Genomic DNA, 15,636 nt, shown 5'->3' with positions numbered 1-15,636 from the left:
TAAGCCTTAGGTGTAGGCATGGTATTGCTGATATGTTAACTGGGGACAGGCACCCTATGTTCAGTTGTTCTTTGCATTTTTACAAGTTGTGGCTTTCTGTAATGACCTCTACCTGCTGCAAAAGGAAGCTTCATTGAGCAGGGAGAACCACACTTTCCTGTTGACAGTATTTAGAGTGCACTTAGAAGTTATGCTGGTGTAGAAAGATGGCAGCCGCAGGTTCTCCTGATTTCATGGCCTTAGACACAGGTAGGTGGTGAAGTTTACAGTACCAGATAGGAATGCCTTCGAGCTGAGCAGCCATAAGTCCGATGAGATGCCTGTTGGTTACTCCCAGGACATAAGTGCCACTATTGTACCTTTCAGCATACCTCTCTTTCCTGCAGTTTTTGTGGTTTGTAGGTATTGCATCTCTGTAGGACTCTTGATGGCTTTGTTCTCTTGGCAGCTTGTATTGCTCCTTCCCATCCTGTAAGACCTAGTCCTCAGGAGGAGGCTTCCAGGTCAGTTCCAGCTAGATTCCTCCAAGTCCTTTATCTGGGAGACAACCGGGGCAGTGGCAGACTGGACACCTCCGGGGTTCTTGCAGCAACCTGAAAGAAGCTTCCCACGCCAGGCACTTGGAGTTGGTAGATAGTCTATGTTTTCATGCGGGGTCATTATCACCACAACCGTGTAACTTTAGTTAAAAGTATGTATGCATACAAATTCACTTATATATATTTTATGTAATTTTAATTGAACATAAAATAGGATTTTCCATGGCTTTCTCAAGCACCCTCAGTGTAATTTATCCCTCCTCCTCTCTCTGTGTTTCCGCTCCCCCAGGTAAGTCTTCCTCCCTGGTTTGCTCAGTTTCCCCCATAGCAATGGTGCCATGCGCTCTCCTCTTCTAGAACCCTGTTCCCCTCTGTGCTCTACGACTCCGTGGCTTCCTTTTTCTTTTCCTTGCACCTGCAGTTTCCTCGGGTTATATATCACACTGAAAGATTCCGAGCTGGGGTCCACAAATAAGAGAAAACACGCAGTGTTTGTCTTCCTGGGTTATCTCACTCAGTATATTTCTTTATTTCTGTTCATTTACTTGCATTTTATATCTCTCACTCCCCTCCCCCATCTCTTCACACTAAAATGAATGAATGAATGAATGAATGAATGAATAGATGTGAGTCCTGGTAGTGTTTACCAGTTACTTGGCTGGAGCTAAACGGAGAGGCAGGCAGCAAGCTTCCCAGTGCCCTGCTCAGAATACACGGTCTTTCTACCCAGATGTTTGTCCAACTCAGATCTACAGTTTTAATTTTTCTGTAATTTCAGGAATTCCTCGCGTTATCCAATGTAAATTTAGACTTCCTCTGAAACTAATTTGCCTACCAGGTCAGCCTTCAAAAACTGCAAGCCACAAACTGACTATCGATACCAACAAACCTCCTGTCGGTCTGCCCAGCCTCTTTCCAGGTAGGACTTGGGGTACACTCCGTGGGGAGCTGGGAATGCTGGGGTTCCATGTGGAATGCTCCAGCAGCAGGTGTACCTGTAGGGTGAGGACCCGCCCCCTTCTTATGCGCCTGCTCAAAGGTGAACAGCCTAGTCAGTAAGGTGATGGTACACTTTCTATGTTTTATTAACATTTTTATAATCATTATTTTGCTTCAGTGTTCAGATATAAAACAATAAATGATTCTTTTCTAGGTCGGAAGTTTTGGCTTGAAATATAAATATTTATTGTTAAATGTTACTGTAGACCTTTGGATGTATCCTCTTCTTAGTATTCATAACAGTTCATCATTACTGTCGCTTCTGAGGTTGTCTCAGGGATGGCCGTTCCTCAGACTGTTGTCTACAGCAGCTGGAGGAGCAAATGATCTGGTTGCTGAGTGGTCTTTGTGTCTTGGACTCGAGCACACAGAACATCCCACAGCACACTGCTGAGTATGCTGGGGTGATTTCTGGGTGTCTTAGAAGAGCTGCGGCTTTGGCCACCTTGCACGGCATTGTAATCAGAGTTTGGAATAGACACCTGCCCGCTTTCTGTTTTCATATAATTTCTTTTCAAACACTATATTTTGATCATGATTTCCCCTTCTCTCACTTTCTTCCTGATCCTCTGCAACACCCAACCCATGCAATTTTACTGTCTCCCTCCCCCGCAAAAAAAAAAAAAAATCCATAGAACCACAGAATTGAAAATCAAACTAGCAAAAGATAAAAGAAACGCACAAACAAAATGCCAAAGCAGAATGAAATGAAGAGCTCCCCCCACACCAAAAACAAAACCTAACCCCCAGAAACTCATAAATTAGTTTGCTTTGTGTTAGTCAACTACTGGGCGTGGGGACGGCCCTGGAGTGTAGTTCATGTACTCAGTGACACTGCATTGGACAACATTGATTCTCTCCTCACCAGCTGCAGAGAACTCCTTGGTTGGGGCGGGAGCCCAAGTCCTCTCCGCCTCTTAGTGCTGGGACCCATCTGGCTTAAGCCTGTATTGACCCAGTGCATGCTGCACAGTCTCTGTGAGTTCATGTGTGCTTCCGTCCTATTGTGTCTGGAAGACACTGTTTCCTTGGAGTTATCCATCACCCACAGCTCTTAGAATTTTTCTGCCCTTAGTGATGGCATGGAATCAAAAGAAAAAAAATCTGAGAGTCGAACAGCCTTTTAAAGTACTTTATTAAGAGTCAACCCTGTTCACTATGAGGTGTATTTTTACTCTTGTATTTAAGGTGTGATTTTTAGAATCCAGACTATTTCCCACAAAACTGAGAAATTTGTTGTAAGTCATCCCTTTGTGTTATTACATAAAATGCTTTTGATTTGTTACTCATTAAAAGTAGTAGGGCTTATTTACTTTGGTTTTTATTTTGAGACAGGGTCTCACTGTGTAACTCTACCTGTCCTGGAACTCACTATGTAGAACAAACTGGCCTTGAACTCAGAGAGACCCACCTGCCTCTGCCTCCTGAGTGCTGGGATTAAAGGTGTTCACCACCACACTCAGCCAGGACACAGGCTTTAAAACCTTCATTTATATATTGCCATGCAAAAAAAGTATTTTTAAAGACAACCATTCAAGTCTTAATTTTGAATCGAGCTTGTGGACACATAGTGAGTAGTTGTTTTTTTATTTTTTATGTATACAGTGTTGTTCTGCCTGCAGGCCAAAAGAGGGCACCAGATCTCATTAATAGATGTCTGTGAGCCACCATGTGGTTGCTGGGAATTAATGGTTTCCTCCCTGTTATCTTTCTCCTCACCTTCTTTTTCTTCCTCTCCATTTTTTGTAACAAATCTAGACAGTAAAAATGTAGCACTTTGCACAAATTATTTCCTTGGATTGCATAAACTGCCATGGGCACATAGTTGGAAATTATATGTGGAACAATAACAAATTTATTGATGCTGTTGATACTGTTTAAGTATTGGATTCTGAGATGTTGACCTTTATTGGCATAAACAGAGCTCAACCAGAGAGTGAATAAAAAATGTAGGCTGTTAACCAGGGAGTTTATCTTGGTAAGATACAACATAGACTACATTTTTTAAAAAGCTTGGTGGCCCCCACTTTTCTACTGGTTTGGAGCCTGTTTTGTTGATATTGTCGGGGTATCGTGCCTGTCAGCCTTTTACTTGCTTTAGAAACAGCACTGAGTGACAAATTGGAAGCTGTTTTCCCCAAGATTGTATACATGTAATATGTATTTTTATTTTAAATACAATGAACATGATAGAGCCATGTAATTGTGAAAGTAATTCTAACTCTGTAAATAAAAGCTCTTATATGTTGACATTAGATACAGTGGCTATTTCAAATCTATATATTCTACTGAAAGAAATGGATTAATGAGCTTCATACAGGAGAAATAATTTTAAATCTATGTTTCTTCCTAATTGTTTATCTACTTTTTTGTGAAGAAATATAGGGCATATGTGGAGTGATTTTACCTTTCATTACAAATAGATGAGAAGTTTAAAAAATAGATAAGTTCACACAAAGAACCAGCCAATAATTTACTATCCAGTAATACATACATCTATTTCTTTATTTTCTCCTAATGTTGTTAAAATAATTTTTGTAAGCATCTACCCCTCCCATAGAGACTTTAAAAATATTTTTAGAAACATCTTTATAAATATTTTCACTTGTGACTTTGTTACATGGTGTTTTATTATAAATGGACACCATAAAATTATCTGACTCATTCTATTTTTAGATATTTACATTGTATTCTTGTGATATCCTTCCAAAAAACTATTTTAAATTTATAATCATTTCTTGGATGAAGGTCTGAAAGTGGAGCTAATAGGTTAAAGGTTAAGAATACTTTGAAACCTTTTGAAATTCACTGTAAAATTGATTTCTTTAAGGGCCAGAATTTGTGTTACATGATTTTTCTCAACTCAGTGAATATAAACATATTGGAGCACAATCAGTTGCAGGTGAGGGTAACTTATGATGTTTGAAGTGTCTATATTTAGATAAAGTGAATGCAATAGATTCTCTGGAATCCTCCAATAGGGACAATTCATTTTTGTTTTGATATCAATATAAACAACCTTTTAAAACATTTCAAGTTTTACTACAATTTTCTGTTTCAACGCTCATATTTTTTCTCTGTTGATCTCAACCTTTCCCCCTGCCTCTGTCTTTTTGGGGATAGAGTCTCTCTATAGCCTAGGCTGGCCTCACATCAGAGTTCTTACTGCTGTGTACATGGGGTAATCGACATTCACCACTATGTCCGTGATAGTCTTCTGAAGTTGGCTCAGACATCTTCCTAGACATCTGCAAATCGTAGATGTTTTCTTTGCTTTCTGAAGACATTGTTTCTTAGGTTTATTCTGTGCATGTTCAGCCTCACACCTGTGTTCATCTATGAAAAATAAATAATGAAAATGGAATCATTCCAGAATGCTACCATGAGGCAGAAGTTGAGCAATTGGGAGCTGCTGTGAAGACCAGCTAATATAGTTGAAACATGCATTTTAAATATTAATAAAGTAAAACTTACCCAACTAAGCTTCCTATTTCAAGTACTAGTGTTTATTTTGTGATTAAGTAGATGATTATTTTCCCTTTTCTTTGTAGACTTTGCCAATCAGTCAGATGATGATCAGGTGAATGTCATGGGTTTTCGTCTCTTAGGTGGCTCTCGAGTTACTCTTCTTGCTTCCAGAACTTCTCGTAAGTAGAACTGTGCTGTTACTATTGCTGATTGTTTGGCATAGGACACTGTATCACACCAGGAACTTTGCAAAGGGTGCAGATGATGTTTGGCTAGGTATAGACAGACAAGGGCCATGAGTATAAGATATGAGAGTTGTGGAGACTAGATTATATTAGAGACATGTAGCTGTAGTTTTGGGGATGAAGAGGGTTTGAAAGGAATTTTAAAATTTAAAATGTTTTAAGATACATATACAGTGATTTGGGTTTCAAGAACTTTTAAAAACTAGAGTTAATTTTCTTTTTTGCATGTTTATGTATATATTTATTTTTTTAATGTTTTTTTCAGGCAGGTTCCTCCATATGTAATTCATCCTGGGTTTGAACTTGTGACTTTTCTGACTCAGCCTCCCTCATGCTTTCTATCTATCTATCTATCTATCTATCTATCTATCTATCTATCTATCTATCTATCATTTATGTATGTATGTATGTATGTATCTATCATCTATCTATCTATCTATCTATCTATCTATCTATCTGTCATCTAATCAGTCTATCCTCTATCTGCCTACATATCATGTATCAGCTATATTTATATCTATATTTACCTTTATATCCCTATTTGATTTTTTCTTAGTTAGGGATTCTCTTACTGTGGTAAAATGCCATGACCGAATGTAATTTGGGAAGGAAAGGTTTTATAACCCTTAGGTCATACTCCATCTCTGAGGGCAGTAGAACAGGAATTCATGCTGGGATCCTGGAGGCCAAAATTGAAACAGAGGCCACAGAGGAGTCCTGCTTATTGACTTTCCCAGGGGTGGCACTGTCCCTCATGGGCTAGGCCCTCCCAAGTCAGTCATTAATCTAGAAAATGCCCTCAGATTTGCCTACAGACAGTCTAGATAAAGGCATTTTCTCAACTGAGGTTCTTCTTCCTAGATAACTCTAGAATGTGTCAAGTTGAACACACACACACACACACACACACACACACACACACACACATATGAACACACACACACACATATGAACACACACACACACACACACATACACACACATACACACACACAAACACACACAAAAACCCAAAACCAACCAGGGTAGACATTGACAGAAATGAGTATGAAATGAATGATTGTTTTCGGCTGAGACTAATATCAGATAGAAATCCATTAATTATATAGCCAAAATTGAATTCCAATTTAAATATGCTTTATGAACTTAACTTTTTCATATGAGGAAAATAGTTGAAACTAATTGATTTAAAACTTCTGCTGTATTTACTATGCTAAACAAATTAACCTCACTTTTTGATATATACTTTCATAGAAATAAACATGATAGTAATACACGTTTTATCGGGATAAATTGTGTTTATGTGTGTGTATGTGTGTGTGTGTGTGTGTGTGTGTGTGTGTGTGTGTGTGTGTGTGTGTATGATGGTGTCCGTTAGAATAGTTTGAATACATGCCAGTTTAAAAAAAATCTGCAGTTTTGCGGCTAGGGATGTGACTCAATGGTAGAGTGCTTGCCTTGGGTTTCATCTTTGGTACTTTAAAATTTAAAAAGCATCCTGTAATTTTAGCAGTCGGCTTACCCTTTGTACTGTCTACATCTGCAGTCATTTTGGCTGTCTTGCGATAACAGAATGAATGAAATGAAGACATCTTCTTTGAAACTGAAACTTCTTAGCAGGAGCATATTTCCTGCCATTGAAACTGACTATGTTTCTGTAGCTAAGCTCATAGAAGCTTCTTGAATATATAGATTGCTAACTGATAAAATAATCCTGAATGTAAGTAGATATTCTAGAGTAAAGCATAACAATTAAAAGTTACTTGAAAAGAGAGAAGAAAATGCTATACTTTATATGGTCTTTGTGACAAGTCATGACTATGGCCATTACATTGGCATCACATAGAATATTTCTAAGATGAGGTCTAAACTCTTAACAAATTCCTAAGTGTCCTGGCCACTGTGCTAAGCACAAGCACCTGGTATTGTTATACTTTGCTTGGCTTTACTCTTTATTTGGATGTTGGAATCATTTTGGTGCATTTTCTTATTAATTTATCCTCTGGTTAAACTAAAAAATTATCACCAATCTTTCTTTTGTAAACTGTGGAAATGCTGATTTGAGTTAATGGTGCTTGATTATTTTGAAGACTAATTTTTACTTACATGTATATCAGTACCCCCCATATATATATACATATATATGTACATGTGTACACATATGCATGGAACACACACATATATACATGTATATGTGTGTGTTCCATGCATATGCCTCGTGCCACAGAGGCCAGCAGAGGTTCTGTCTCCTGGATCTGAAGTTTCAGGTTGTTTTGAGCTTGTATGTGGGGCAGGGAACTGAACCTGTGTCCTCTGCAGGAGCAGCAAGTGCTCTTAATGGCCGAGCCATTGCTCCAGCCCCAGTTGGTGGTGCTCTATAGTTAATCTTTCGTGGAAACCATTTGAAAAGCAGGCTTTGTTTTTTGTGTCCCTGAGCATATTGATGTCCTACTGCCTTGGTAGTTGTCCTCTTCAGATGAGTGGCCTTTGGAGCACTTTGCCACTTTCCTATTCTTAACACTTTACTGACACCCAGAGATGCACAACCACCTTGTTCGCATCTATGCTTGTGGTCATGCCTTGGCATGGTTGTGTGGTGGGTGGACAGAACCCAGGAAGTAGTATTCAACAGGAAAGCTAAGGAGTGCATGAGTTGAAACCTGAAGGGCCGCTGCCCCATTTCTATGCTGGTTCTTTGGCTTTAGGGGTGCAGGTTCCTGTCTCGGAGAGAACTCTGTGGTGAAGATGAGTATGGAAGTCTGATTTCTGGAGTTAAGGGACATTGCTGCCCCTCCCTGCACCCTTGTGCCTGGCTGATGTTCGGCATTTTCGTTTTTGTAAAAAGCACAGCGTGGTAATTCATATAAAGAAATCTGGAATGCCAGATTTCCACCATGTGGAAGGGACACAGTATCTCTTCTCAACACGTGATACATATGCCATTTGGAATTGTCTTTAGCTCTTGGCTAATAATTGCTGTAGATTACTCTGATTCATTTCCTTTAGAAACCTGCTTGATAATCATGTGTGCTATATGGCACTTTTGTTTTTTCTTTCTCTGGGACGAGTCCAGGGCCTTGTACATGCTAAGTTCTTGCTTCACCACTGAGCTGCACCCCCAGACCCAGGGATACACTTTTGTAACGCCTAGTAACAGGAAGGACTGGGCAAGGACAACCACTCTTGTTGATGGGAAGGTATGGGAGCATGGATGTTATCTGCATTGTGAAAATAAAAATGGCATGACGTTGGTGCCTTGCAGGATAAGAAACCCTGGGGGAAGGGGCTGTGCCAAGTTTCCACGAGAAGTTCAGATCTTGAATTGTAAAGTGAAACCTGTCATCGTGTTAGGTTTTCCTTGGCAGTGATTTATTCCATCCAGCACTCAGAGCAGCTCTGGAGTTTGAAATGGAGAATTTCAGATAAGATATGTTTATGAGAGTGATTGTAGAATGGGCCTATCAGATCCAAGCTGATAATGAGAGATGTAAAGATTGCAGAAAATTGATATGTGGTGAGGAGCTAATGGTGCCATGGACCAAAACTTGTGGTGGAAGCAAGTGGGTGAGACAGACAAGGTGGCAGCCCGAGAGCAGACCCAGTGCTCATGGCCAAGGTTTACACCGACTGTATACCTCTGTTTTCCATCGTGTGGTGTGTGTGTGTGTGTGTGTGTGTGTGTGTGTGTGTGTGTGTGTGTGTGTGTGTGTGTATGAGTGTTCACATGTACATGTGGGTGTGGAAGCTCAGGTTGATGTTATTAATCTTCCTTTGCTCCTCCACCTTATCCATGGAGGCAGAGCTAACCTGGAGCTCCCCTGCACAGTGAGTCTGCTGCTCAGCCTGCTCCAGGATCCCGTCTCTGCTCCAGGCTAAATACCTACTTGACATTTTCTTGGGTTCTGGGGATTTGGACTCAGTTTCTGTTGCTTGTGCTGTGAACACTTCAGCTGCCAAGCATCTCCCCAGCCATAGACTACATTTTTCTCCATGGAGAGGCCTGTAAGGCAAGATGTAGTCTTTGGGGGAATGGGTGGCTAAACTAGAGAGATGGTCAGTGGAGACAAAAAAACACAAAAACAAAACAAAAAAAAGAAGTACCAGAGGTGAGGATACTAGATCCAGTTGATCCTTAGCCCTTATCATCAAGTGAGAAAAAGACCCACATCTAGATGCATCTTTGTGACATTTTCAAGCACCACGAACCGAGAATGTATCATATGGATTATAAAAGGAAAAATGAGCTACTGGCAAGAAATAAATCAGGACAATGTACTCTCTCAACAGAATTTCTCATTTTCCAGATGTGGTAGCACATGGCTATAATCTCAGTCACTCAAGCAGTGTCACCAGGAGTTTTCTGAGTTTAAGGCCACACTGGGTCACATAGCAAGACCTTGTATCAAAACAAATAAACAAAAACCAACCAACTAACCAACCAATTGACCAACCACAACCAACTAACCACCAAAACCAGCATCAGTTGGTATTGGACAATGAAAACATTTTCTCCAGGCTACAAGGGAGATTTTCTCAGCTTGGGCTTCTGTGTCCTGCTAAGCTGGTAATGGACAAAGAATACTAAATAGACCCACATTCATGTGTAGAGATTCAGAGTAGGTATTTAAAAATGGAAAGGGCAACCCATACACACTAGGCTTTCCTATGTGCTTTGATTTTACATGCTAGAGGGAACAAATGGAATAAAACCAAGTTGGAAAGCCCTGTGCTTACCCACTTTAATTAGCATGCATTTAGGCATAGTAGAAGAGTCATAGACATGTATGCAAAGATAAGTTGAGCCTTCAAAGTATTTGTCTTTTCACTTTGCAGAAGACAGCACATGTGATCTTTCAGCTTGCTAATTAAAGTATTATGAGAGCAAGGGGTGGGCGAGTCTTGCCTCATTTCATCTTGGCAGAGTAGGTCTTGAGTACCTATCACTCGGGGTCTTGTTACATACAAGGCTAGCACATCCCTTGCAGAACCTGTGGATTACAACAGGACAGATGAATGGGTAAGGAGAATTAGTAATCAAACACTGATATGCTGATAAAAGGAACAGAATCTGTAGGTGATATTGTAAAGATCTCGAGAACTAAACATGAGGATTAGGTAAAGGTCAATGTAGGAAGTAAGAAAGATATCATCAAATGTTGGCAGATGTGTAAGGGTTTTAGACATAGTGAATTTTCTGGAGTGCCTGGACCATCATACTGTAGGGGCTCTTTAATTAATTATTATAAATATATAAATATATTTTATAAAAAAATTAATTCCTTTAATGAGGCCAACCATTTTAGGGACAATTAGTGATAATATTAGTCAAATTTGAAGTCATCTGATGTCTACCTTATACCCAGTGAGCAGTTGAAAGGGGTGGTGATTCATCAGTTAGTATTCAGCAATTTCTTCACTATGGGGATAATTTGTTTGTAATGTAAATCTAGCTTTCAAAAAGCATTTTGAAAAATAAGTATAGATGTATCTCCATAGTTTCTAATATTGAAGAAGTTATAAATTTATAATTTTAAACTTATATCTACAGAAATTATTTATAGCATTTCTTCCAAGTTTTTAACCAAACTTTTACCAAGCCTTGTGGATCTCTGTGTATGAGCTTGGCCTTGGTGCCTCAGGCCTATAATCCCAGGTACTTGGAGTCGGGGGCTGAGGCAAGAGGATCAGGAATTTAAGGCTAGTTTGGGCTACAGAGTATGTTCAAGGTCAGCTAGGAAACTTAGTAAGACTCTTATCTCAAAAATAAAAAGTAAACAGATAAATGGGAAGTGATAGGGCACTTTCTAGTGTGTACATGAGGCCCTGGGTTTGAGCCTCAGTTACAGATGTCTCCGTGTATGGTTGGACCCCAGCTTAGTGTTGGTCCTATCTAGGCACATCCTCTTCACTGTCTTCTATCAGTCTCACATGTGGTTGACTCTTTCTGCTCTGAGCACAGGCCATTTCCTCCACCTTAAAGACTAAGGTTTTTATACAAAATGCTTAGGAATGTGCACTTTGGATTCAGAGCACCAGTTTAGGTTTGAAATTCTAGCTTATTTGAATGACTGTGGAAAATTATTAATCATCTATAAAATGGCAATGAAATGGTGAGATAATACATGACTCCCCGTGAAGTAGTCCTTTAAAGAGATGTATTAACTTTCTAGTACATTGTAGATGCTTGATAAATTTTAGCCTTTAATAGTCTTTTCACCATTGTTGCTGTATTGTTCACTTGGAACTTACTGAGTGGCGTAGCCATATCTGGATGGAATGGCAGAAGTCATGAAGCCAGCACAGCTGCTTGACAAAGATCTAGCAAAGCTGAGCCACATGATGGCTGCCATGCCACCTATGGTTTTCATTTCCACCTGTTGCGTACTTGGGCACTTTTAATATTTGAACAATTTGAGGAAATTGGGTTGATGGAAAATTCCTTATGAATCATTTATGCCTTCTCCCAGGAATGCTGCTTCTAAGCTCACCCAGGACAGTAAACTTCCCTGAACATACGATTCCCCCCTGTAGCAGGAATCTTAGAGAGTCTTATTAATAAAATCAAACCTGAGCGAGGTATTGGGGTGAACGCTGGAAGATCAGAGAACCAGAACAAGCCACAGCTACCTCACCTTGCTGGATCCTGAGCTGGTCTTGTTTCTTCAGACTGGAGGCCTCTGAGTCCTCATCCAGAATGGGTCTCAGCTGAACTGTGTTGCTAGAAGCCTAAACGCTTAACCAGCCAAATGTTTAACCAGCCAAATGCTTCTAATTTCTGGTCCTCACACCTTATATACCTTTTTGCTTTCTACCACCACTCCCTGGGATTAAAGGCTCGCTTTCTGGGATTAAAGGCATGAGTCACCATGCTTGGCTGTATCCTTGAACAGATGGATTTCTGCCTCTGGAGTGCTAGGATTAAAGGCGTGTGCTACCACGGCCTAACCTCTATGTTTAATATTGTGACTGTTCTGTCTCTGACCCCAGATAAGTTTATTAGAGTGCACAGTATTTTGGGGAATACAATACCACCACACTCCCCCCCCACTTTGAGGGAGCTATCCTTATCTACTTGAATGTCTTCCTTACACCTTGGAAGTTGTGACACATAAAGAAGCCAGAGGTCTCTTCACGAGGCTGTGAGACATTCTTGAAACATCTGTCCCTGTACTTACACAGGAACAAAATATTCAAAATAAAGTAAACTCAAAAAGGCCAACAAGATTCAGTGGGCTAGAGGAATTGTCTGCAGTTCAGATTACAAACCTCTTTCCACTGTACACTCAGACAATTACGTAGTATACAACTCTGCCCTACACAGAGACATATTGATGAGCAAAGTGTGGAGTGGAAAGATGATAAAAGTATGAGGTGTTAGGACCTCCCTCTCTTAGAAGTTAGCTCATGTAGAGCCACTATAATGTCATATGACAAAGGAACAACAGAATGCCAGGATTAGACATATAGACAAATTCTATAAGGATATAAATGTGAACATTGATTATATTATGTCAGAATTTGAATAGTAACTAACTGCAGTAACTTTAGCCTAAGGACTTTTCCTGGGCACTCTGACCACTGAGAGTTAATAATGCATTGCTTGAGACATGACAAAATGCCCAGGGTGGTTGAAGATTTTTGTTTTGGTCTAGTGTCCTTGAAGCAACCAAAACAACCAGCCTGAGCACAGGCTGTCATATGCCTCTAGATTCTCAAAAATTGGGTTATGGGGTTTATGAGTAAGAATGATAACTCTGTTTATTAATGATGTCAAAACTTGAGGGAAAATGATCGGAAATGATAACACTGTTCTGACATAGTTTATTAATGATGACTAAAAGATGAGCAAAAGGAAGTGAAACACATGTCCAAAAACAAAAATGATATGATGTATGTTTTGGAACATCATGAATGTATCCCTGCTAACTAAATTCTGAATAAATAAAGAAACACTCTGGCTGCTAGTCAGTCAGGCTGCAAGATTCTCCCGACCACCATGGCCTGGCTCACTTCCTTCTCCTGCCCACTCCTTACATCCTCTGCAGGACCCACACACCACCGGGATGGCTCCTGGCAAGTGAGACTAAATAAAGGGTGGTCTTGTGTTACTTCGCTTTATAAAGAAGATTTCATTAATCTGGTTTGTCCTTCTTTTAAATTGGCTGCAGGTTTTTATGTTAATTAATCATTTATCATTATTTAGTTAATTAATCTATTCATTTGTGTTGCATATGTCTGTTGTGGGACAATCCTTCTGTACACTGTGAATATGTATTACTCTCATTGGTTAATAATAAAGCTGTTTGGCTTATAACAAGGCAGGATAAAGTTAGGCGGAACAATCAAACTGAGGACTGGGATGAAGAAGGGCAGAGTCGGGGGAGATGCCAGCAAGTCAGTTACTGGAGAAGTAAGATGCTAGAGGATAGGTAAAGCTGTGAGCCGTGTGGCAGTACATGGAAATTGGTTAATTTAAATGTAAGAGCTAGTTAGTAGTAAGCCTGAGCTATTGGCTAAGCATTCTATAATTAATAGAAGTTTTTGTGTATTTATTTGGGACTGGGCAGTCAGGATATAAAAGCTTTGCCTCTGCTTACATATGTGTACACCTGCACACACACATGCATGCTGGCACATGTTAAGGTCAGAGGACCACCTTGGGGATTGGTTCTCCGTGACCCTGTGACCACCTTGTGGGATCTAGGAATCCAACTCAGATCATCCTGACTGTGTGCAGGAGTTCTGGCCTACTTAATGTTTTAAATAGGGGCATTTTCTGCCTGCCTTTCTTACCATCCCACAGCCTCCCTGCCTTGCTTCATACACCACCCGTACCTGGCATTAGCTGTACATGGGTTGACTAAACTATGTGAGTCAATAGACGTTTACAGTGAAATCTCCACACTGTGTTTACCATGCGCTGGAGAGAACAGTGGCAGTAATAGGAGAATAAACAACGCTTATTGAATGCTAACTCTATCAATTGCCATTTTTTTTTTTTGAGGTAGAGTCTGTATCCCAGACTGGCCTTGAACTCACTATATAGGTGAGGATGATCTTGAGTTCCTGATCCTCCTCCTTCCACCTCTTGAGCGCTGGGATTACAGCTGTGAGCCGCCACTCCTATTTTATACAGTTCTGGGAATTGAATCCATGGCCTTGTGTATGCTAGGCAAGTACTTTACCAGCTGACCCACATCTCCAGCCTGTCAAGTATGCTTCATACATTTTATGAAGAGATACTTACACATGGAAGGACACGAGCACCTAGGGCAGAAGTCCCAGAAGTTGGCAGCTGTGAAGGATCTGGCTCAGCCTCCTGTACTGATGGAAGCTCTTCCCTAATGGTCTCCTATGACCACAGAGAGGTGCAAGAAAGGTCTGGGCTCTTGACAGTGCAGATGCACAAAGCCCAGAGTTGCTGCAGTTGAGAGACAAGGACATTTCTGTTTGAGGTACAGAAGCAGGTGGGATGGGATCTAGAGATGCTAGTGGCCAGCCTTTCCAAGGAAGCCCATCAGAAGATGTGAGAAACCAGTATGAAGTAGAAATAGAAGCGTCATCAAAGCTGAAGGAGGCACTGGCAGGGTGCCTGTGTTGTCTGCAGAAGAGTTAGCCTTAAAGACAGTGGATGTGATGTCCATCCTAACCTCTGTCACCTGCAGAGAGAACATTTTCATCACAGTAGATAAAGCAGCCATTTTGCATGGACTATGTCAGGCAAGCTCAGTATTGTTTATTCTGTGTTGTGGTGGTTTAAATGAGAAATGTCCCCCTGGCTTCTGTATTTGTTCAAATCCCAGCTGGTGTTGCTGTCTTGGGAGATTCTGGAAACTGTAGGAGGTGAAGCATTACTGGAGGAAGTATGTCACTATGGGCAGGCTTTGATGATGTGTGGCCTTGCTCCACCTTTCTCCCTCCCTCCCCCTCACTCCTCCTTCTTGTGTGGATAAAAATGTGGTCAGTCAGCTTCCTTCCTGTGTCTGCTGCCACGTCATACATTCTTCACCATCAATAGACTCTATCCCATTGACACTGTAAACTAAAATAAAGCCTTTCTCCCTTAACTATTTTTGGTCGTGATATTTATCTTGACAACAGGAAAGTAAGGAATACACATATGTAGCAGAACAAGAGGATGACTATGGGGAATAAGAGAATCTATATTTCTGAGTTTGCTAATAAAAGTAAAGTCCTAAAACCAAGTGTCATCATCTAGGGATACATTTATTCTTTGCCAGAGTAGCATAGAAAAGCCTAAGAAACACATCACATGTCTGTTTGTCATTTTACCCCAGTCTTTACATATTGTAAGCAGGAAGGCTGAAATAATCCTCATCCTGCCAATGCTTCTAATATTTCTTTCTTTAAAATATTGTATATAA

General features: G+C 40.3%; 1 protein-coding gene across 5 annotated transcripts in view; it reads left to right on the top strand.

Annotated features, from left to right (window-relative positions):
- Nucleotides 1-15,636, top strand: part of Bbs9 (Bardet-Biedl syndrome 9) — a 436,605-nt gene that overhangs the window by 215,469 nt on the left and 205,500 nt on the right. For all 5 annotated transcript variants that reach the window (XM_028872560.2, XM_028872557.2, XM_028872558.2 and 2 more), the window contains 2 exons: nt 1,318-1,458; nt 5,090-5,185. In XM_028872560.2, the coding sequence (XP_028728393.1) occupies nt 1,318-1,458; nt 5,090-5,185 (237 nt within the window). The remainder of the gene's footprint in view (nt 1-1,317; nt 1,459-5,089; nt 5,186-15,636) is intronic.

Source organism: Peromyscus leucopus, chromosome 7, assembly GCF_004664715.2.
Source record: "Peromyscus leucopus breed LL Stock chromosome 7, UCI_PerLeu_2.1, whole genome shotgun sequence".
NCBI classification, from domain to species: domain Eukaryota; kingdom Metazoa; phylum Chordata; class Mammalia; order Rodentia; family Cricetidae; genus Peromyscus; species Peromyscus leucopus.
Note: the sequence above shows the minus strand (reverse complement) of the source record. Positions and strands in the feature narration are given on the sequence as shown.